The sequence below is a fragment of the Eriocheir sinensis genome, chromosome 6 (assembly GCF_024679095.1).
Source record: "Eriocheir sinensis breed Jianghai 21 chromosome 6, ASM2467909v1, whole genome shotgun sequence".
In the NCBI taxonomy this organism is placed as follows: Eukaryota; Metazoa; Arthropoda; class Malacostraca; order Decapoda; family Varunidae; genus Eriocheir; species Eriocheir sinensis.
Genome location: NC_066514.1, coordinates 1,807,950 through 1,831,283, shown reverse-complemented (window position 1 = coordinate 1,831,283; position 23,334 = coordinate 1,807,950). Strand labels below are relative to the sequence as shown.

Genomic DNA, 23,334 nt, shown 5'->3' with positions numbered 1-23,334 from the left:
CAGCCCCAGGATGTGCCGGGGCATTATGAAGGAGGAGAAGAGCCCTTACCTGACTGCGAGCTACTTTGAGTTCCTTACGGGCGAGGTCGGATATGGTGCACCCGGATAACTGAGGGTTCACTGTACCAGCTACCATTCCACCCCACAACCTTCCCACAGCCTCTGGCCTCATCAAGCGAGGGTGGACTTTTGCCAATGGGTGCATCAGAATCCGCCACTTGCAACCCAGAATCTAGGCGTTTCCAAGGTATTCCAAGGTATTAGGAATTGCAGACTGCTGGATGTTGATGTGCAAATTCTTCCTTGTTCAGAACTTTGTCAGCAGCAGTCAAGTCACTCAGCAGACCCCAATGGTTACAAACGGCTGCTTGTTTGCCGAAAGAAGGAATGTAACTGATGGACGGGACTATGGAGGCCAGTCTTGAGGTGGTGTGGCTGGGACAAGCTGCGGGACCGACTCATCCAGTGTTACGGGGTCGCTTTCACAGTCATTTTGTTTATTCTGATCGTTAGCAATGGTCGTTATCGCTGCTATAGTATTTCAACGTCAAACTGTCCGATGGGGTAGTGGTGACTGCGAGGTTAGCCAAGCCCCGCACCTTGCCACACACTCTCAACACCTCTCGCTTCCTCCGCAGCCCCCACTACCCCAAAGGCCAGTTTCACGTGAACTATAGGGTCGATCGCCGCCATTGGTAACGATCAAAACAAACATAGTGATTGTGAAAGCAGCTCACAATCACCACAGTTATGGAAAGGCCAAGGTTGCATGGCATCAAAATATAAAGAAAGAATGAAATAAAATTCTCTTAAAACTTAAAAGGTAATTATAAGAAACAACATTGGGCTAAACATGTAAAACAATATAATGTTAAAATGACTGATAATATAAAAATAAGACATTAAATAAGTGTCATGCTGCAGGTCCAAGTCTCAAGGAAGGTGTTAAAGCTTTCCTGGGTAGGCATTCTGTATATTCTCCCCCCAATACTAACTCTACACAGCCTCGTCTGCCCCTGTGTGGGTATAGGCACATGAGGGTTCCACTCACACAGCTGTCTGGGGGCTGAGTTTAACATGATCACTTTCCTCAGCTGTTAAATCCACTCTTCAATCCAACACATCACACCCTTGAGGGGTTAACTTTAACATGAGCACACAGAGCACTTTGCAACATATCAGGAAACATTGGATTAGGGACCAGAAGCTGCAAATAATGGAGCTATAGGAGAGGCTTTTATGTGTTAGGCCAATGTAAAGACAAAATATATCACTGAGCCACACTGGGACAAAGCAACACTGGACCAAGTTTCTTCTTTCAACCATGCTGCGTTCTTGGTTGCTGACGCTGGCCGGCATGATGATGGTGGTCAGTTTGTGGTTGCTGCCTTCTATGGGTTGCAGAGGTTTATATATAGTCATCCCTCAAATTGTACGGTTTTCAATAGTTCGGTTTTATACGGATTGTTGTAGATCTTTTAGGATTTTAAAATTTCCTGCTTGTCGGGAAATTTAAAAACCCTAAAAAATCTTCTCAGAAAATCGACGTAAAACCAAAACCTAACTATTGGAAACCGTACTATTTGAGGGGCGACTGTATTCATGATGTTGACCTTCAAACACATTACAAGCAACGAACATTATCCAAATCATAAACAACTTACAAAGGTCTGACTTGTGTGTTTGAGTTCCATTGTGCTGATGCCAAAGTTCGTTCCTAACCTTGAACCTCCACTTAAGCTTGGATAGGGAAGGATGTGATGATGATGATGAGGATGATGATTATAGTATCTCCATTCATGTACACGAAGGATGACACTTTCCCAAAACAAAAAAGTTACTTGCTTTATACAATGTAGCCAGGAAGGTACATCGAGAACATTGCCAGCACAGCTCCAGATGATGTGCCTCTATCTAAAGTCTGAGGTAATGATGTGCTTACTCATAATAAGTGCTGTACTTAACTAAAGTATTTATTGTTGACATTTATATATATATACAAATCTTCGATAAGCTATGCCAAGTGTTATGAAGTTGTTTACAAAGGTTCCTCCTTAAATGACATCACGATATGCAAATATGATCAATCTTGTGGTTTATCTTTCTGGGATATCACGGCGGAGCTTTCTGGCATTCCCCGCTGGCTGGGGGGAGGGGCAGTACCTGAGAGCTAGACAAGAAGATACACATAACATCTGTAACAAAAACGTAATCATATGAACTATTTTCTTAACCCTGCGAGCAGTGCTTCTCTCACCGCCCGGGTGTTGCTATTGGCCTGACAGAGGCGATGTGGGCAGAGCAGGGTGGGGCAAGACAAGGCAGATTTGGTATGATTTGTACAAACGTGGGCCAGCCTTAACTGCCTGTCCACCCCCTGCCTGCTGGCCCCCCGTGGCTGGCAGTCATGCTAACACAATTGACAATATGACTAGCAACATGCAGATGATTGCTAAATAGCTCAGTTCCAGCTGGGGTTGGGCAGCACAAGGAAGTTCCTCACTCTTCATTTCTGCTGCCAACCTGGGATAGTCTTCACAGCTGACTGTTATCGCATAAATCACAGTGTTGGGGCAGCTGCTGGAGGACACATCCCCCAAATGTCACTGCCAATCACTAAAACAATACTAGAACGTCAAATTTGTATCAAACTAAAACAAAAAGTTTCATTGGTGATTAAAGGTGAGTGCAGCATTAGAAGGAGACGGGCAATCCCGGAGGATGTCGTGTACTTGTGGAAAATTATCCTATGTGTGTTGTGTGAGGAATGGGGACAGGGGTGCAAGGTGCTAGCATGGGGTGCCGGCGTCTCCGGCGGCAGAGCTGTTGTGGTTGACGTGGTTGTACACTTCCTCAGTCTCGTTAGGGAGTTCGTCCTGGGTCGGGCTTGCCGAAGCAGAGGTCTCGGGCACTGAGGCTGCTGGCTGCGGCTCTTCCTGGGCAGGGCTTGCAGCACCGCCAGGGGCCGCTTCTTGGGGGTTAGGGCCGGGCTGAGCAACCTTCCCTGGGAGTGTGGAAGCAGACTCCTGAGGCCCAGGGATGCTGGAGCCGGCCCTCGCCCCTGCTGCGTGGGGGCCGTGCCGACCCACAAAGAGGTTGGCCCGGGATGTTTTCCTGACACGAGTGCGGACGGGGCTCCCGGCCTGGACCCCTGTCGCACCCCACGCCTCCTTGTCCTTTTCTCCCTGAGAGGTCTCCCTGTCCTTGTCAGAGCGCAGTGTGTCCCTGTAGTGTGGGGCTGCAGGGGAGCAGGCAGAAGCCAGGGCTGGGGAGAGAGGCACCCCCTCCAGGCCTGGGGGAGGAGTCATCTTGCGAAATTCCTCCTTCAGAAGCTGAAAGTTTTTCTGAAAAAGAGGCAGAATTTGAAAACACCACACAAAACACCCCAATTTGAAAACACCACACAAAACACCCCAATTTGAAAACACCACACAAAACACCCCAATTTGAAAACACCACACAAAACACCACAATTTGAAGACACAACACAAAACACCCCAATTTGAAAACACCACACCAAACACCCCAATTTGAAAACACCACACAAAACACCCCAATTTGAAAACACCACACCAAACACCCCAATTTGAAAACACCACACAAAACACCCCAATTTGAAAACACCACACAAAACACCCCAATTTGAAAACACCACACAAAACACCACAATTTGAAAACACCACACAAAACACCCCAAATTGAAAACACCACACAAAACACCACAATTTGAAAACACAACACCAAACACCCCAATTTGAAAACACCACACAAAACACCCCAATTTGAAGACACAACACAAAACACCCCAATTTGAAAACACCACACAAAACACCACAATTTGAAGACAACACAAAACACCCCAATTTGAAAACACCACACAAAACACCCCAATTTGAAGACACCACACAAAACACCCCAATTTGAAAACACAACACAAAACACCCCAATTTGAAGACACCACACCAAACACCTCAATTTGAAGACACAACACAAAACACCCCAATTTGAAAACACCACACAAAACACCCCAATTTGAAAACACCACACAAAACACCCCAATTTGAAAACACCACACAAAACACCCCAATTTGAAGACACAACACAAAACACCCCAATTTGAAAACACAACACAAAACACCCCAATTTGAAAACACCACACAAAACACCCCAATTTGAAAACACAACACAAAACACCCCAATTTGAAAACACCACACAAAACACCCCAATTTGAAAACACCACACAAAACACCCCAATTTGAAGACACCACACAAAACACCCCAATTTGAAAACACCACACAAAACACCCCAATTTGAAAACACCACACAAAACACCACAATTTGAAGACACCACACAAAACACCCCAATTTGAAAACACCACACAAAACACCCCAATTTGAAAACACCACACAAAACACCCCAATTTGAAGACACAACACCAAACACCTTCACAATACTAAGCATTACATGTTCTTACAAAGTGTCGAGGACTTACTGGGCTTACATTAACAATCTTATCAATTACTATCACTTGAAAATAGCAGGTCCTTATGATTGATGGAACTTTGGAGGACACATGAAGTTTAAAGAAAACATTAATAGCAAATTCTGTACTTGTTGAACTGTTCTTCTCCATGTTCTCCTTCATGTTCCAGCAGGTCCCCTTCCAGTTACCTCCATATAAAGTGTTATTTAAATCTACATGACAATCCATTACAACGGTATTTCTTAGGGTCGTATTTCAAAACATTTCGTTGCACACTATCACATATTTGACAAGGCTTTCGTGTGAGTTGTGGGCATTTCCAGGAGTAGTTTTATGACCCTGGTGGTAGTCTGACCCTTCTTCTGTACCATGAACCTAAAAAAACACTCACTAGAACCTGAATCGTCCCCTCTTTGACCTTTAAAGTAGCTGATGTGAGAAGCGATGGTGTCCTATTGAACCGACCTTAATCTAGCGACCCAGACTTACCTTGAGACCCACTGTGTTGTGTGCGATGTTCTTGCCTGTCCGACGATTCTCACTCAGACTCTCCATGTTGGTGATCCAGCCGTCGACCTGTTCCATTATCTCCTTGTGTTTGAGCCAGAAGTGTCTCTCCACAACCTGGAAGAATCAGAAGAAGGCTACTGGTTAAGGGAAACACTTTAGGGTCGAGTGTTACAATATAGTTAGGTAGTTTTATTGACCACAACAACTGTCTAATAAGAAACGTTACAATGAAAGGTCCAACAAATGATTTTCATGAGTTACGTCAGAACAATAAAAATATCTTACATTAAAAAACTTTACTAGACGCATTAGCAGACATTTATAAGGACTATAAATGAGAAACACCACCCAAAATTGACCTCCCTTCTGATCTCTCGTTTTGATTCTTTAATGAACCTCTTGACTGCGGATTCCCTACAAGACCTCACCAAGCTACAGGAATGGAACAAAAAGTGGCTGCTACAATTCAATGAAGGAAAATGTAAAGTCCTGCACCTTGGGAGGGGATATCCAGCACACCAATACCACATGGGAAACACTCCACTATCCACCACAGAGGCAGAGAAAGACCTGGGAGTGTATGTTACCAGGCTACCAGTGAAGGGATATCCAGCACACCAATACCACATGGAAACACTCCACTATCCACCACAGAGCCAGAGAAAGACCTGGGAGTGTATGTTACCAGGCTACCAGTGAAGGATATCCAGCACACTACACATGGGAAACACTCCACTATCCACCACAGAGGCAGAGAAAGACCTGGGAGTGTATGTTACCAGGCTACCAGTGAAGGGATATCCAGCACACCAATACCACATGGGAAACACTCCACTATCCACCACAGAGGCAGAGAAAGACCTGGGAGTGTATGTTACCAGGCTACCAGTGAAGGGATATCCAGCACACCAATACCACATGGGAAACACTCCACTATCCACCACAGAGGCAGAGAAAGACCTGGGAGTGTATGTTACCAGGCTACCAGTGAAGGATATCCAGCACACCAATACCACATGGGAAACACTCCACTATCCACCACAGAGGCAGAGAAAGACCTGGGAGTGTATGTTACCAGGCTACCAGTGAAGGGATATCCAGCACACCAATACCACATGGGAAACACTCCACTATCCACCACAGAGGCAGAGAAAGACCTGGGAGTGTATGTTACCAGGCTACCAGTGAAGGGATATCCAGCACACCAATACCACATGGGAAACACTCCACTATCCACCACAGAGGTAGAGAAAGACCTGGGAGTGTATGTTACCAGGCTACCAGTGAAGGGATATCCAGCACACCAATACCACATGGGAAACACTCCACTATCCACCACAGAGGCAGAGAAAGACCTGGGAGTGTATGTTACCAGGCTACCAGTGAAGGGATATCCAGCACACCAATACCACATGGGAAACACTCCACTATCCACCACAGAGGCAGAGAAAGACCTGGGAGTGTATGTTACCAGGCTACCAGTGAAGGGATATCCAGCACACCAATACCACATGGGAAACACTCCACTATCCACCACAGAGGCAGAGAAAGACCTGGGACTATAGGTTACCAGGCTACCAGTGAAGGCCAAATCCTTGCCAATCGCAGCGGAGTCATGATCAAGCTGCTGCTGAGTGGTGGGTCTTGCTGGACAGAGTGGCTTAAACAAATAGTGGTATTCATGAGTCAGGAGGGTGAACTGTACCTCTTTGAAGCAGGGCGAGGGGTTGCGTAGCTGGTTCAACATGGCCCATCTCACAGTGGCCGCGCGGATGTTAGCGTCATATTCCCTGGAGTTCTGCATGGCGGTGGGAGTGCCCCTGGACCTCTCATAGCCTGGCTCATTGAAGTAAGGCTCACTCACAAATATTAGACTCTGAATAGACACCAGGACCTGTGGGATGGATGAGAACATGAGTGTGAGAAAGTTAAAAGGGAAAAAGCTTATGTATATGTCTCTTTGGTGAGGCGTTGCTGTCCTTGAGGCGAGGGAGAGAAAGACAGGAAGGAGAGACGGATGTTACAGAAGACTTTAGGTTACCTGCAGTAGGGAGGAGGTCTGGGGGTTCCACTTCTCCTCCGGGCGGCCGTGCCAAGTGTTGAGGATGCTGAGGCAAACCTTTCCATCTTGGTACAAGTTTGGGTTGAACCGCACCTAAGGGAAGAAGAAGGTTTCGCCTGTTTGAATAGCCTCTTGTGGAAGTTCCTGGGATTTTCTTGTAGTGTTCTGTGATCCCAGAGATAGTTTTACACGACTTCTCCACCATGAACCAGAAGAAAGTTTGGTTTAGTCGGCACAACATCTGTGGTCATATGCCGGAGAGAGACAGGAGGGGAAGGAATTATAGGAGAAGGGAATAGACCCCAGGAGACGGGACACAACTCCCGATTAATACCTGGTACTGGACAGGGGCGTGGGGTATCGGAAAAGCCGCCCAAATGTTTCCACTCCGCCCGGGAATCGAACCCATGCCCTCTCTCGGTTGCAACACAAAACCCCCATACCATGAACCGGAAAAACACCCACAAAAATACGGGCAATCTTCTCTGTGGCCTCGGGAAATAGTCCGAGACATTTAACCCCTTCACTACGGCCGGGCCAAAACAGTGCCCCGCGCCGTATCCAGGATCACTGTGCGCGCCAAATTTCAAATGTCGCTATTGAATATAACAAGTTTTCAGCCGTAAACTCAACACAATCATCATGTATTATATATGAAAACATGCAGAATTAAATGACGCACATAAACAAACATGAATTGATTGATAGTTTTGAGATGTAAGCATAAATATAGAGATAAAATAACTTGTATATTGGCTAAAGCGAGGCAGGACATGGTATACACGTCCTCGGATATGGTACGGGGCAAATACCGCATCCTTGTGTTGAAGGGGTCAAGAATCTGAACATTACCGAGCGTTTACTATACTCGAAATACCAGTACTCACCCTGCCCTCCCCTGTTGTCTGAAGGTTGATGTGCAGGGGCGAGGTGGGGTAGTCAACGGGGAAATACACGTCAAACTCGAAACAGCCATTGGCGTAGGGAGTGTCTTCTGGGCCTGTGATTAGCACCTGAGGGGAGAGAGGAGCTGGTATTATGCACTGCCGGAGTGAGTGTTGGTAAAAGTATCTCTAACACTGACTCCTGTATGATATGTGTGGTGCTGTGCGGTGTGGTGTGGTGTGGTGTGGTGTGGTGTGGTGTGGGTTTTATTTGCATACCATTATACTGCAGAAGAGGGGAAGGGGAGGGGGTAGGGTTTCCATTCTCTTTTATAAACCTGTTCAGGGGGTAACTTTTATATTGATACTACTAAATACTACTTTTCTGGAGGTTACTACTACTACTACTACTACTACTACTAATGTTACTACTGCTATCCTTCTGGGACCTGTATTTAATCCCTCAGTTGAACACAGCCCTACAAGGTGTACTCTGACAGGAGTGTATATGTTAGTCATGGTTGAGACTGACATGACTGTATATGTTAGTCATGGTTGAGACTGACATGAGTGTGTATGTTAGTCATGGTTAAGGCGAGGCACCCACCTTCATAATGTCAAGACGATCAACGTCTGTGCGGACAAAGACAGAGGAGGAGTAGGAGAGGGGCAGCGAGGAGGACAGCGTCACGGCCTCCTGTGCCAGACGCTTCATACGACGGGGTGTGCAGAGGTCTCCCGCCCCCCGCACCGACCCCTCGTAGTGGTGCGACACGACAAATCGGATCCCTCTCTCGGCATCCTCCACCACCATCTCGTACGTGTCTGTGGAACAATGAGAAGAGCTACAGCACTACCATGGAGAAGGCCAAATTTGTAGCATGATATAAACCCCCCAAAATAGATGATACATAAACTGATCACAAATGCTTTGATATATATTATGAAATGGTTTGTGTGAGGGGTGATTTTTTCTCATTTTTCTCGCTTGGAGGGACCATTAGCCCGGTAGCAGCGATGGGCCAAATTTGTGGCTTTATCGTGTAGCAGTGACGGGCCAAATTTGTGGCTTTACCGTGTAGCAGCGACGGGCCAAATTTGTGGCTTTACCGTGTAGCAGCGACGGGCCAAATTTGTAGCATGATATAAACCCCCAAAATAGATGATACATAATCTGATCACAAATGCTTTGATATATATTATGAAATGGTTTGTGTGAGGGGTGATTTTTTCTCATTTTTCTCGCTTGGAGGGACCATTAAGAAACATGGTCCCCGCTGATACCGGGTTAATCTCCTCTCTCTCTTTAACTAGCTTTGGTAAGAACAAGACATACCAACATTTTACCAGAAGAAAGTTATGACAATGGATGAGAGTGCATAGTAGCTGCCTCGGTCTGTTCCACTCACCGAACTGAAGAGGTTTGAGACAGCCGAGGTACACTTCCACCAGGGACTTGGAGGAAGGCGGCTGAGAGGCTGCCACACCATCGGGCTCATCCTCCTTGTCCATCTCGTGTTGCAGCCTCTCCGTGCACAGCTGAAACAAAACAATCCAGGTACAAGTTATTTTAAAGGGAGTCTTACATGTGTCGGCCGGGTAGCCAAAAACGTCAAACACATCATGATCAAAGTCCGATTTTTGTTTTTCCATGGAGCAGTGCGATGCCACGGCCAGGAAAGGGTAAGGTGTTGTAGTGATTGCAAAGACACACAGGCGTACGGAGGGACCAAAACTGTCGAATGAAATACAGGAGTAAAAATGAACTTCTCTTACAGACTAAAGGATGATTGGTTAACCCCTTGGCTGTGGATTTCCTAGCAGAAGACCTCACTAAGCTACAGGAATGGAACAAAAAGTGGCTGCTACAATTCAATGAAGAAAAATGTAAAGTCCTGCACCTTGGGAGAGGATATCCAGCACACCAATACCACATGGGAAACATGGGAAAAGGAATTATAGGAGAAGGGAACAGTTGGAAAGTTTGGTTTAGTGGGCGCAACATCTGTGGTCATATGCCGGAGAGAGACAGAAGGGGAAGGAATTATAGGGGAAGGGAACAGTTGGAAAGTTTGGTTTAGTGGGTGCAACATCTGTGGTCATATGCCGGAGAGAGACAGAAGGGGAAGGAATTATAGGGGAAGGGAACAGTTGGAAAGTTTGGTTTAGTGGGTGCAACATCTGTGGTCATATGCTGGAGAGAGACAGAAGGGGAAGGAATTATAGAAGGGAACAGTTGGAAAGTTTGGTTTAGTGGGTGCAACATCTGTGGTCATATGCTGGAGAGAGACAGAAGGGGAAGGAATTATAGGGGAAGGGAACAGTTGGAAAGTTTGGTTTAATCGGCGCAACATCTGTGGTCATATGCCGGAGAGAGACAGAAGGGGAAGGAATTATAGAAGGGAACAGTTGGAAAGTTTGGTTTAGTGGGCGCAACATCTGTGGTCATACGCCGGAGAGAGACAGAAGGGGGAGGAATTATAGGAGAAGGGAACAGTTGGAAAGTTTGATTTAGTCAGCGCAACATCTGTGGTCATATGCCGGAGAGAGACAGAAGGGGAAGGAATTATAGGAGAAGGGAACAGTTGGAAAGTTTGGTTTAGTGGGTGCAACATCTGTGGTCGTATGCTGGAGAGAGACGGAAGGGGAAGGAATTATAGGAGAAGGGAACAGTTGGAAAGTTTGGTTTAGTCGGCACAACATCTGTGGTCATATGCCGGAGAGAGACAGAAGGGGAAGGAATTATAGGAGAAGGGAACAGTTGGAAAGTTTGGTTTAGTCGGCGCAACATCTGTGGTCATATGCCGGAGAGAGACAGAAGGGGAAGGAATTATAGGAGAAGGGAACAGTTGGAAAGTTTTGTTTAGTCGGTACAACATCTGTGGTCATATGCCAGAGAGAGACAGAAGGGGAAGGAATTATAGGAGAAGGGAACAGTTGGAAAGTTTGGTTTAGTGGGTGCAACATCTGTGGTCATATGCCGGAGAGAGACAGAAGGGGAAGGAATTATAGGAGAAGGGAACAGACCCCAGGAGATGGGACACAACCCCCGATTAATACCTGGTACACTGCTGGGTGGACAGGGGCGTAGGCGTAGAATATGGCTTTACCGCCCAAATTTAGCTTGGCAAATTTGTGGCTTTACCGTGTAGCAGCGACGGGCCAAATTTGTGGCTTTACCGTGTGTAGCGCCAGGTCAAATTTGTGGCTTTACTGTGTAGCAATGACAGGCCAAATTTGTGGCTTTACCGTAGCAGCGACGGGCCAAATTTGTGCCATGATATAAACCCCCAAAATAGATGATACATAATCTGATCACAAATGCTTTGATATATATTATGAAATGGTTTGTGTGAGGGGTGATTTTTTCTCATTTTTCTCGCTTAGAGGGACCATTAAGAAACATGATCCCCGCTGCTACTGGGTTTAAACACATGCCCAAATTTATTGAGGGCAGGAGCTTGTATTGAAAATGAACAATTGTGTGACCTCTGGAATACAGGAAAAATTTATATGGAAGAACTTTTTCCATGAAGGGGCGACAGCAATGTAGGAGAAAAGTTGGAAAGTTTGGTTTAGTCGGCGCAACATCTGTGGTCATATGCCGGAGAGAGACAGAAGGGGAAGGAATTATAGGAGAAGGGAACAGTTGGAAAGTTTGGTTTAGTCAGCGCAACATCTGTGGTCATATGCCGGAGAGGGACAGAAGGGGAAGGAATTATAGGAGAAGGGAACAGTTGGAAAGTTTGGTTTAGTCAGTGCAACATCTGTGGTCATATGCCGGAGAGAGACAGAAGGGAAAGGAATTATAGGAGAAGGGAACAGACCTCAGGAGACAGGACACAACCCTCGATTAATACCTGGTACCCATTCACTGCTGGGTGGACAGGGGCTACGTAGGGTATCGGAAAATCCGCCCAAATTTTTCCACTCCGCCCGGGAATCGAACCCGGGCTCTCTCGGTTGTAAGCTGAGTGTGCTAACCACTGCACCACGAAGCCCCTTAGCCATGTAGGAGATAAGTAAAACATGTTAATGAAAAAATGACCAACATACAACCACATCACAATCTGTCGATGCCTCATGAATACAGCATATGTTTGCCACTCTCTGACCACCAACTTACCCGAGTCATTGCTGAGGTTTGACGCGATGGTGGTGATGAGCCCTGAGTTCTGGAAAAGGGTGAGGAGAGCAGAAGGCAGCGCTGGAGGAGCCTGGGACTGAGGGGAGAGGGGAGCCAGCACGGGGCTATCTCGGGGGGACTCAACAGACCCTCCCTCGGCATTGGAGTCAAAGCTTCCTCCGTTGGCAGCTTGTTGGAGCTCAGGAGGAATGATGTCGCCTGGAGGGAAGGAGAGAAGGCTTAGACAGGCTATGGAGAATTTGCAACCTTTCTCTTTTTTTAGTCTAATTTTTTTATTTATTTATTTTTTTTTTTTTTTTGGCCTATAGTGCTGGTAGGCTTTCTTCTGGGGCCAGACAGTTGACCCAAGCCTGTCATGGAGCAGGCAATTTTTATAGTAGCGCCAATTATGATTAGCAGCAATGGGCCAAATTTGTGGCTTTACCGTGTAGCAGCGACGGGCCAAATTTGTGGCTTTACCGTGTAGCAGCGACGGGCCAAATTTGTGGCTTTACCGTGTAGCAGCAATGGGCCAAATTTGTGGCTTTACCGTGTAGCAGCGACGGGCCAAATTTGTGGCTTTACCGTGTAGCAGTGATGGGCCAATTTTGTGGCTTTACCGTGTAGCAGTGATGGGCCAAATTTGTGGCTTTACTGCAGTGTGACGGGCCAAATTTGTGGCTTTACCGTGTAGCAGCGACGGGCCAAATTTGTGGCTTTACCGTGTAGCAGAGAAGGGCCAAATTTGTGGCTTTACCGTGTAGCAGTGATGGGCCAAATTTGTGGCTTTACCGTGTAGCAGTGATGGGCCAAATTTGTGGCTTTACCGTGTAGCAGTGATGGGCCAAATTTGTGGCTTTACCGTGTAGCAGTGATGGGCCAAATTTGTGGCTTTACCGTGTAGCAGCGACGGGCCAAATTTGTGGCTTTACCGTGTAGCAGCGACGGGCCAAATTTGATACATAATCTGATCACAAATGCTTTGATATATATTATGAAATGGTTTGTGTGAGGGGTGATTTTTTCTCATTTTCTTGCTTGGAGGGACCATTAAGAAACATGATCCCCGCTGCTACCGGGTTAAGCACATTTGTTAGGGTCCTGAAACCATACAATTTGGGACAGAGGAGCCCATGTATGTCAAGTTAAGGAATGCCACCGTGTGTCAAGGTTTGCCTGTAGAGCTTTTTTGATGAAGGCCGGGCACGGCACGGCTGACCTCACACCTGGCATGTGCCGGCGATGGCGCCCGGACCAGCCACACAGAACCACAGCAACAAACCTGGATTGATGTACTTGGCGAGGAGCCGCACCAGCCACACCACGTGCTCCTCCTCCACCCTCTGGCGCACCAGTGCCTGCTCCACGTCCCAGCTCTGGGTGGTGCTGCCAGTGCCGAACCCGGTGCCCTTGGCCCAGTAATGGCAGCGGTCACCCTCTCCACGCTGCAGCCCGACAGTCTCCCGGCCGTCCACGCAGGTGGCCCGGGTGGTGGCCACCACGAGGCCGATGGGCACATTCTGCAGGCCAGACAAACATAAGTGGTTAGGCACCAGAAAGGTTCACTCAGGAGCTGAAACAATTATTTCTGCCTTTCATTTTCACACAAGGGATTCATCAGGAAATGTTTGTTTGATTTGACAAATGACCTCCATCATTAGGAAGGCCTGTAATGGGCTGGCTGGCATTACCGGGTGGTAGAGGGAGGTCACAACCTCCGGAGTGTCCTGGTGTGACAGGGCCGCCAGACAGGCCAGGATGAGGTGCAGCGCGCCTGACTCAAGACACATGCGCCGCAGCAGCACCCCGTCGTCTGTGGTGAGCGGCGTGGCCTCCAGAAGACTCTCCAGCACCTGGAAGGGCATGGTGGCCAGGGAGCCGCCGACCCCGGACCCCACGATGTCTCCTGTAGCAAGGAAAGGATCGGGTCAGCACTCACACAAAGGGACACAGGACAGGGTGATGTGTCCTTCCTTCTTTAAGATAACTGAAAAAATCCCACAACACTCTCTCTCTCTGGCTGCCTGCCTCGGAGTTTCTCTCGTCACAACAAAGCCTACAGAGAATCCCAACAGCTCACCAGTCATGCCGGAACAATGGTGTATGATCTTTCTTTCCATTTAATGACAAAAATATAAATAATTCCTAAAAACAAGATCTATGGGAGAAAGAAAACTTATGACACAAGAAAGTTTGGAAAGTTTGGTTTAGTGGGCGCAACATCTGTGGTCATATGCCGGAGAGAGACAGAAGGGGAAGGAATTATAGGAGAAGGGAACAGACCCCAGGAGACGGGACACAACCCCCGATTAATACCTGGTACCCAATCACTGCTGGGTGGACAGGGGCTACGTAGGGTATCGGAAAAGCCGCCCAAATTTTTCCACTCCGCCTGGGAATTGGCTTGGTGGTGTGGTGTGTGTGTGTGTGTGTGTGTGTGTGTGTGTGTGTGTGTGTACTAAGGAAGGGTGGGTAAGGTTAGGGGGGCAGCAGGAGACAGACTCACCTCCGTCCCCATCGTCTGTCACCCCCAAGGCAAGGCGCAGGAGGCAGCAGGCTTGGTGGGTATCCTTGAGCAAGGTCTCTGCATACCCGGGCAGTCGCAGGAACAGTGTGAAGGCTCCAAGGGCATGAGGAGGGATGGAGGGCAGGGTTAGCAAGGAGACGGTGCCTCCGCCCACTGGTCCCGGCGATCCTCCACCTCCTCCGCCCATGACCAGGTAGTCGAAAACGTTGGCAGACTGTAAAATATCAAGTGACTGTTGAGAATGACTGTGGCGTAAAGGGTCGATCACACTGGGCAAATTTTCCGTGGATCTTCAGTCAAACCACGATTTCCGCTGGCATGGTTTTCTGACATTACTCATCATCATCATCAGCAGCGATAACAAGAAACAAATGAAAACCACGCCAGCGGAAATTGTGGTTTAACGGAAGATTCACGGAAAATGCCGTGTAATAGCTCCTTAAACGCTGGTCATCTACAATATATGAGGTGTCCAGAGCCGGGGGTGTATGGGGCAGAGCCATTTTCTTCTACTTTCCACATCCTGAGAAGAACATGGCTAAGTAGCAAGAGAGAAGCAACCCTCGGTACATCAAATACAAGACTGGTTTTCCCTTGCAACTTATACCTTGTTCTTCCTGGGATGTGTGGCCTGACCTATCATTCCCAGGGCAGACTAGAAAAATATGTCTCTGCCCTTAATGCTCCTTCTGTAGACGCCTCATATTGCACACCTGTGAAGAAGTATGTCATTTGCAAGTCAACTTCTTAAGGATATGACATGTTTGAATGAGATGTAAATTCAACCCGGTAGCAGCGACGGGCCAAATTTGTGGCTTTACCGTGTAGCAGCGACGGGCCAAATTTGTGGCTTTACCGTGTAGCAGCGACGGGCCAAATCTGTGCCACGATTTAAACCCCCCAAAACAGATGATACATAAACCGTTCACAAATGCTTCGATACATATTATGAAATGGTTTGTGAGAGGGGTGATTTTTTCTCATTTTTCTCGCTTAGAGGGACCATTAAGAAACATGATCCCTGCTGCTACCGGGTCAACCAGATAGCCAAAGAGGTGCCCCAATAGCTGAGTGAGTTAGGGCGGCGTTTCCCATCAGTTAGGTCAGTCACTACACCAGTATCCAGGTGAGACATAGGGCTATAGACATAGACTATAGTATTTCCATGTGAAACTGGGCGATGGGGTAGTGGCGGGTGGGGGGTTAGCCTAGCCTAGCCCCGCACCTTACCACACACTCTCAACACCTCCTTCCTTCCCCATAGGCCAGTTTCATGTGGAGAACTATAGCATCGATCCCAGCCATTGGTAACGATCAAAACAGACTGTGAAAGTGCCCCTATGACATGACCATCCAATATCCCTGCAGTGTGTTGGGCTGGGTTACACAAGGCTGCCCCCTCCACCTTCCAGTGCCCGGGTATATCAACTTGCCTCGTAATCGTTCATCTCCACGCTGACCCAGTCGTTCTCCACCACCACTTCCCCCTTGTCGCCGCTTCCGCCCCTGGAGGAGGACGGGTGGCTGGGCTGCTGCCGAGGTTAAAGAGAATGTGGTATAATTAACGTCAGCTAACTCATGTATTTTCTAATGAAGGTAATTGTTTCTAAATCTTTGTTGCTTTTAAGTGATGGGACCTCTATGTCTATTTTATATATTTTTTAACTATTTTTATGCCAGTAATGACACCAGAAAGTTTGGTTTAGTGGGCGCAACATCTGTGGTCATGTGCCGGAGAGAGACAGAAGGGGAAGGAATTATAGGAGAAGGGAACAGTTGGAAAGTTTGGTTTAGTCGGTGCAACATCTGTGGTCATGTGCCGAGAGAGACAGAAGGGAAGGAATTATAGGAGAAGGAACAGTTGGAAAGTTTGGTTTAGTGGGCGGAACATCTGTGGTCATGTTCATGAGAGAGTCAGAAGGGTAAGGTATTATATGAGAAGTGAACAGTTGGAAAGTTTGGTTTAGTGGGCGCAACATCTGTGGTCATGTGCCGGAGAGAGACAGAAGGGGAAGGAATTATAGGAGAAGGGAACAGTTGGAAAGTTTGGTTTAGTCGGTGCAACATCTGTGGTCATGTGCCGGAGAGAGACAGAAGGGGAAGGAATTATAGGAGAAGGGAACAGTTGGAAAGTTTGGTTTAGTCGGCACAACATATGTGGTCATGTGCCAGAGAGAGACAGAAGGGGAAGGAATTATAGGAGAAGGGAACAGTTGGAAAGTTTGGTTTAGTCGGCACAACATCTGTGGTCATGTGCCGGAGAGAGACAGAAGGGGAAGGAATTATAGGAGAAGGGAACAGTTGGAAAGTTTGGTTTAGTGGGCGCAACATCTGTGGTCATATGCTGGAGAGAGACAGAAGGGGAAGGAATTATAGGAGAAGGGAACAGACCCCAGGAGACGGGACACAAGTCACACAACCCCCGATTAATACCTGGTAACCATTCACTGCTGGGTGGACAGGGGTGTAGGGTATCGGAAAAGCCGCCCAAGTTTTTCCACTCCGCCTGGGAATCGAACCCGGGCTCTCTCGGTTGTGAGCCGAGTGTGCTAACCACTGCACCACGAAATGACACCAGAGTTCTGTATATTTTAGTGACTATATAAAGGTTTTACTTAAGTGGTGAATGTTAACTACAAATTGGAAATGTTGTTATATTAACGAAATTAACATTCTTAAATAACTTCCGATTTATAAATGATGTTTTGGTTTTATGTACATTTGTGGTCAATAAATATCTATCTGTCTGTACCATGTCCTTGTCTGCATCCACTCCAAAGATATATTCTAGAGTTGTCTTATTGAACTTTGAGGCAAGGAATTGTTAACCGTGTAGCAGCGATGGGCCAAATTTGTGGCTTTACCGTGTAGCAGCGACGGGCCAAATTTGTGCCATGATATAAACCCCCCAAAATAGATGATACATAATCTGATCACAAATGCTTTGATATATATTATGAAATGGTTTGTGTGAGGGGTGATTTTTTCTCATTTTTCTCGCTTGGAGGGACCATTAAGAAACATGGTCCCCGCTGCTACTGGGTTAAGTTAATACAAGCATTGATATCACTGCCTCAATCAGAGCTGTGGTAGATCAATGAGTGGTTCTTCGTCCTCTACCACAAGCACAATTCTTCACTGATAGGCACGGATGCAGACAGGAACATGGATTAGGGTGACGGACCAGCGGATGACCAGCCTAACCACTACTCTCAGTGCTCAAGGAGATACCTGTTGGGCCATGTCTGGGTACAGGAGGGACATGTGCTGTGCCAGGAGGGAGAGGCCGCCTTGGCTGGTGAACACGTGCAGGGTTGAGGGCAGAGGCTCCAGGCTTAGCAAGGCCAGCTCCCGCGCACCTTCACCGTCATTTCCTGGGGTGGATTATGCATTATGAGTTACTTAGTGAGCATATATACAAGGCCACAGATCAGGAATAGCTTCTATATATACTGGAGAAACTGGGACTAACAACACTGGAGAGAAGGAGAGAGAGAGGGGACCTGATAGCATTGTACAGGACACAAGAGGGACTGGAGAAATTGGGACTAACAACACTGGAGAGAAGGAGAGAGAGAGAGGACCTGATAGCATTGTACAGGACACAAGAGGGACTGGAGAAATTGGGACTAACAACACTGGACAGCAGAAGAGAGAGAGGGGACCTGATAGCATTGTACAGGACACAAGAGGGACTGGAGACATTGGGACTAACAACACTGGAGAGCAGAAGAGAGAGAGGGGACCTGATAGCATTGTACAGGACACAAGAGGGACTGGAGAAATTGGGACTAACAACACTGGACAGCAGAAGAGAGGGGACCTGATAGCATTGTACAGGACACAAGAGGGATTGGAGAAATTGGACAGGGAAGACCTAGTGGTACGTGACAGAAGTGTGACAAGAGGATATGGTAGGAAATTGAAGAAGAGCGACTGTAGGAGAGACCTCAAGAAATAGTTTTCCATACATAACAACATGGAACGGACTTGCCGAGGAGACTGTGTGTGGAAAAATGACTCGTGAATTTAAAGACAAAGTGGATGATAAGCGTTATGGAGACGGGACACCACGAGCCTAGTACAGCTTGTCCTGTATTTCACAACTAGGTAAACACAGGTCTATGAGTGGCAGCGGACGCAGAACCTTCTGTGCATACCTCTGCCTGTGTCCCTACGATTGGTTAGGGTCAGGGAGATGTGGGATGACGGAGGGAGGCCGTCTTGGCGGAGAGCGGCCATCAGCTGGGCCACAGTCAGGGTTGAGGGCAGGCCGGAGGAGTGGCCCAGAGTGTCGTGGACCAGGGTGTACGTCGCTGAGCTGGACGCCCGGACTGCTGAGGTACATTTTGAGTACTGCTTTTCTCCCTCCTCACCGCCTGCTGTGGGGAGAACAGATTACCTCAGTAGATGGCGCCACTATAAACACTTGCCTGCACCATGATGGGCTGGGGCCGACTACCATCCAGGCCCCTCAAGAAAGTCCACTGGCGCAATAGGCATAAAAAAGATCACTGAGGTGGGTTCACTCAAGCATTACTGTTATTAATGAATGTATTTTGGGGGTGCTTTGTTTCCTTCTGTAGTGACACGATTAGCCTGATGGGTGAGCGTCCCATAACTCCCTCTTTGGCAGACTGGTAAAGGAGTGTCTCTTCCGTTACGCTGGTCGTGGGTTCGATCCCCGGCGGCGGCGAACCTTCCCTTGTCTGGATTAATATCTCGTGGGTTTGGTTATACGCAGAGGACGTGTGTGAGTGTAGAAAATGGAAAATTCTGGCATTTCACTTCAAGTACCAAACAATATTTTTATAGTTTTCAATATACCAATTTTTAGGTAATTCTCTTTGTAGCTTCTCTTGGGGGGTTCCTGTACTCACTCTTCTTGGCTAGGCGAGTGTGGTACGCCATGTTGGCCTTGTTCTTGCTTCTCTTGTCCTTGGCAGTGACCCCGGCCGCCACGGAGAGCTTGTCCATCAACTCCAGGTGACCTACTTCGTTAACCTCACGATGGTCACCCTGGGACAGGTCCAGATCGCCCGCTGAGCTGCCAACTCCGACCAGGACGCCGCGGGACCAGTCTGTGAAGGGAGCTTGTGATTATAAACTATGCGTAAATGAAACACATGTGGGAGACAGTGACCATACGACAGTGGCACTAACAACACTGAGGCCATGATATAAAGCTACATGATTATAGGTAGAAAAATGGCCTGAAATGAAAAGATGTCAACCACAGGAACCTTGCTGTCATTGAGCGGAGGAGGAGGAGAACACACGAGGTATTTTTTAGTGTTTTTTCAGTCAATAACACACTTTCAGGATTCATACTCTTTTTTCGAGGTACAGATTGAGTGTGAAAATGTGTCCCAGCTGTGTTGTAAAGTGTATCCCAGCTGTGTTGTAAAGTGTATCCCAGCTGTGTTGTAAAGTGTATCCCAGCTGTGTTGTTGTGTAAGTCCCAGCTGTGCTGTGTGTGTGTGCTGTGTGTGTGTTGTGTGTCCCAGCTGTGTTGTAAAGTGTATCCCAGCTGTGTTGTAAAGTGTATCCCAGCTGTGTTGTAAAGTGTATCCCAGCTGTGTTGTAAAGTGTATCCCAGCTGTGTTGTAAAGTGTATCCCAGCTGTGTTGTAAAGTGTGTCCCAGAGCTCTGTGTCACCACTGTGTAACCCTTTCTGTACCTGTGACCAGCTTGATGATGTCCGCCAGGGTGGTCGTGGTGGGCAGGGAGAGCAGGCGAGTCTTGTGACCAGCGCCGAACTTTGGGTGCTGTGTGAGGGGGGGGAGGCTGCAGCCCGTCGGGGAGGAGAGCCCCCCCTGAGGGCTGGCAATGTGTACCACCACTCTCTCCGTCTCCAGAAGCAGCTGCAGCACCAGACGACGGGTGAACCCAGACATGGAATGAAGGTAACTCACACCACCTGGGAAAACAAAGGTTGGGCATTATACCCACAGAACCACACTAAGGGAGCTACCACTACAGCTACCACTACCTACTACTGCTACCACTGATACTGCTTATTGCTATTACTACTACGACTATTTATTTATTTATTTTTTTTTTTACAGCAGAAAGTTGGAAAGTTTGGTTTAGTGGGCGCAACATCTATGGTCATACGCCGGAGAGTGACAGAAGGGGAAGGAATTATAGGAGAAGGGAACAGTTGGAAAGTTTGGTTTAGTGGGCGCAACATCTGTGGTCATATGCTGGAGAGAGACAGAAGGGGAAGGAATTATAGGAGAAGGGAACAGTTGGAAAGTTTGGTTTAGTGGGCGCAACATCTGTGGTCATATCCCGGAGAGAGACAGAAGGGGAAGGGATTATAGGAGAAGGGAACAGTTGGAAAGTTTGGTTTAGTTGGCGCAACATCTGTGGTCATATGCCGGAGAGAGACAGAAGGGGAAGGACTTATAGGAGAAGGGAACAGTTGGAAAGTTTGGTTTAGTGGGCGCAACATCTGTGGTCATATGCCGGAGAGAGACAGAAGGGGAAGGAATTATAGGAGAAGGGAACAGTTGGAAAGTTTGGTTTAGTGGGCGCAACATCTGTGGTCATATCCCGGAGAGAGACAGAAGGGGAAGGGATTATAGGAGAAGGGAACAGTTGGAAAGTTTGGTTTAGTGGGCGCAACATCTGTGGTCATATGCCGGAGAGAGGCAGAAGGGGAAGGAATTATAGGAGAAGGGAACAGTTGGAAAGTTTGGTTTAGTGGGCGCAACATCTGTGGTCATATGCCGGAGAGAGACAGAAGGGGAAGGAATTATATAAGGGAACAGACCCCAGGAGACGGGACACAACCCCCGATTAATACCTGGTACACTGCTGGGTGGACAGGGGCTACGTAGGGTATCGGAAAAGCCGCCCAAATTTTTCCACTCCGCCCGGGAATCTAACCCGGGCTCTCTCTTTGGTGAGCCGAGTGTGCTAACCACTGCACCACGAAGCCCCCTTTATTTTACAGCAGAGGAAGGAGAGGAACACTCACCAGGTGGAGGAACATTCTGCCGCTGGATAAGGTGGCACAATGTGGAGGCGAGGAGCGCTTGGTTGTGGGAGTGGTTCTGGCAACACTGTCTCATGAGGTGAATGGTGGCGTCCTCCACATTGCTGTAATCGCTCTCCTTGGCTCCGCTTGCTCCACTCCCTCGCATCAGCGGCTCACTGCCCCGGACAAGTGGATCGCCTGGAAATACATCAGTCAATTAATGGGGGCATACACCAGGGGTCACGTTGCTTCGCCCTCCCTCCTTTCCTTCCTTTCATAACCCCCTTTTTAAAGTGCATATTTAATATAGATAATGTAGTTCTTTTGACCTTACTCAAAAAGCCTGCGAAAAGTCACAATAAGGCAGAAAACACTATCAAGGCAAGTTGGAAAGTTTGGTTTTGTGGGCGCAACATCTGTGGTCATATGCCGGAGAGACAGAAGGGGAAGGAATTATAGGAGAAGGGAACAGTTGGAAAGTTTGGTTTAGTCGGCGCAACATCTGTGGTCATATGCCGGAGAGAGACAGAATGGGACGGAATTATAGGAGAAGGGAACAGTTGGAAAGTTTGGTTTAGTGGGCGCAACATCTGTGGTCATATGCCGGAGAGAGACAGAAGGGGAAGGAATTATAGGAGAAGGGAACAGTTGGAAAGTTTGGTTTAGTCAGCGCAACATCTGTGGTCATATGGCGGAGAGAGACAGAAGGGGAAGGAATTATAGGAGAAGGGAACAGTTGGAAAGTTTGGTTTAGTGGGCGCAACATCTGTGGTCATATGCCGGAGAGAGACAGAAGGGGAAGGAATTATAGGAGAAGGGAACAGTTGGAAAGTTTGGTTTAGTGGGCGCAACATCTGTGGTCATATGCCGGAGAGAGACAGAAGGGGAAGGAATTATAGGAGAAGGGAACAGACCCCAGGAGATGGGACACAACCTCTGATTAATACCTGGTACACTGCTGGGTGGACAGGGGCGTAGGGTATCGGAAAAGCTGCCCAAATTTTTCCACTCCGCCCGGGAATCGAACCCAGGCTCTCTCAGTTGTGAGCCGAGTGTGCTAACCACTGCACCACGAAGCCCCCCCCTGATAAATCTGACCTCATAATAGAAATGAGCTACATAGAGGGTTTGCTGCACTTTGAATCATGGGTCTGTAGGGTCAAGAGAGGCTGAGGCCATAGAGGGTTGGCACCGGTGTCTGATGCCTAACTATTGCCAAGAAGCATCAGGATCTAACTCTTTTAATGAGGAGCAGATAGGCTTGATGCTAACCACTCTTACAGGAAGGTTCACTGTTGCTAGATTATCGTACCCAGAGCATAGTATTTCCTTGTTTCTGATGTTTAACTATTGCCAAGAAGCATCAGGATCTAACTCTTTTAACGAGGAGTAGATAGGCTTGATGCTAACCACTCTTACAGGAAGGTTCACTGTTGCCAAGTTATCGTACTCAGAGCATAGTATTTCCCTGTTTCTGATGCTTAACTATTGCCAAGAAGCATCAGGATCTAACTCTTTTAACGAGGAGCAGATAGGGTTGATGCTAACCACTCTTACAGGAAGGTTCACTGTTGCCAAGTTGTCGTACTCAGAGCATAGTATTTCCCTGTTTCTGATGCTTAACTATTTGCCAAGAAGCATCAGGATCTAACTCTTTTAATGAAGAGTAGATAGGCTTCATGCTAACCACTCTTACAGGAAGGTTCACTGTTGCTAGATTATTGTACTCAGAGCATAGTATTTCCCTGTTTCTG

At 47.6% G+C, this 23,334-nt stretch overlaps 1 protein-coding gene and 1 non-coding gene across 2 annotated transcripts in view; both read right to left on the bottom strand.

Annotated features, from left to right (window-relative positions):
- Positions 1-1,955: 1,955 nt before the first annotated feature.
- LOC126986789 (baculoviral IAP repeat-containing protein 6-like) overlaps positions 1,956-23,334 on the bottom strand; it is a 99,516-nt gene continuing 78,137 nt past the window's right edge. Inside the window, exons 54-70 of the mRNA XM_050843163.1 lie at positions 21,581-21,778; positions 20,276-20,515; positions 19,476-19,676; positions 18,756-18,977; positions 17,827-17,969; positions 16,029-16,127; positions 14,575-14,809; positions 13,760-13,974; positions 13,351-13,588; positions 11,809-12,287; positions 9,352-9,721; positions 8,550-8,767; positions 7,946-8,071; positions 7,038-7,151; positions 6,702-6,890; positions 4,976-5,110; positions 1,956-3,344 (exon numbers count right to left, since the gene is read on the bottom strand). Coding sequence (XP_050699120.1) covers positions 2,790-3,344; positions 4,976-5,110; positions 6,702-6,890; positions 7,038-7,151; positions 7,946-8,071; positions 8,550-8,767; positions 9,352-9,721; positions 11,809-12,287; positions 13,351-13,588; positions 13,760-13,974; positions 14,575-14,809; positions 16,029-16,127; positions 17,827-17,969; positions 18,756-18,977; positions 19,476-19,676; positions 20,276-20,515; positions 21,581-21,778 — 3,977 coding nt within the window. The 3' untranslated portion in view covers positions 1,956-2,789. The remainder of the gene's footprint in view (positions 3,345-4,975; positions 5,111-6,701; positions 6,891-7,037; positions 7,152-7,945; positions 8,072-8,549; positions 8,768-9,351; positions 9,722-11,808; positions 12,288-13,350; positions 13,589-13,759; positions 13,975-14,574; positions 14,810-16,028; positions 16,128-17,826; positions 17,970-18,755; positions 18,978-19,475; positions 19,677-20,275; positions 20,516-21,580; positions 21,779-23,334) is intronic.
- Trnav-uac (transfer RNA valine (anticodon UAC)) lies at positions 11,870-11,943 on the bottom strand. The gene has a single exon. It is a non-coding gene; the product is annotated as a tRNA-Val (tRNA).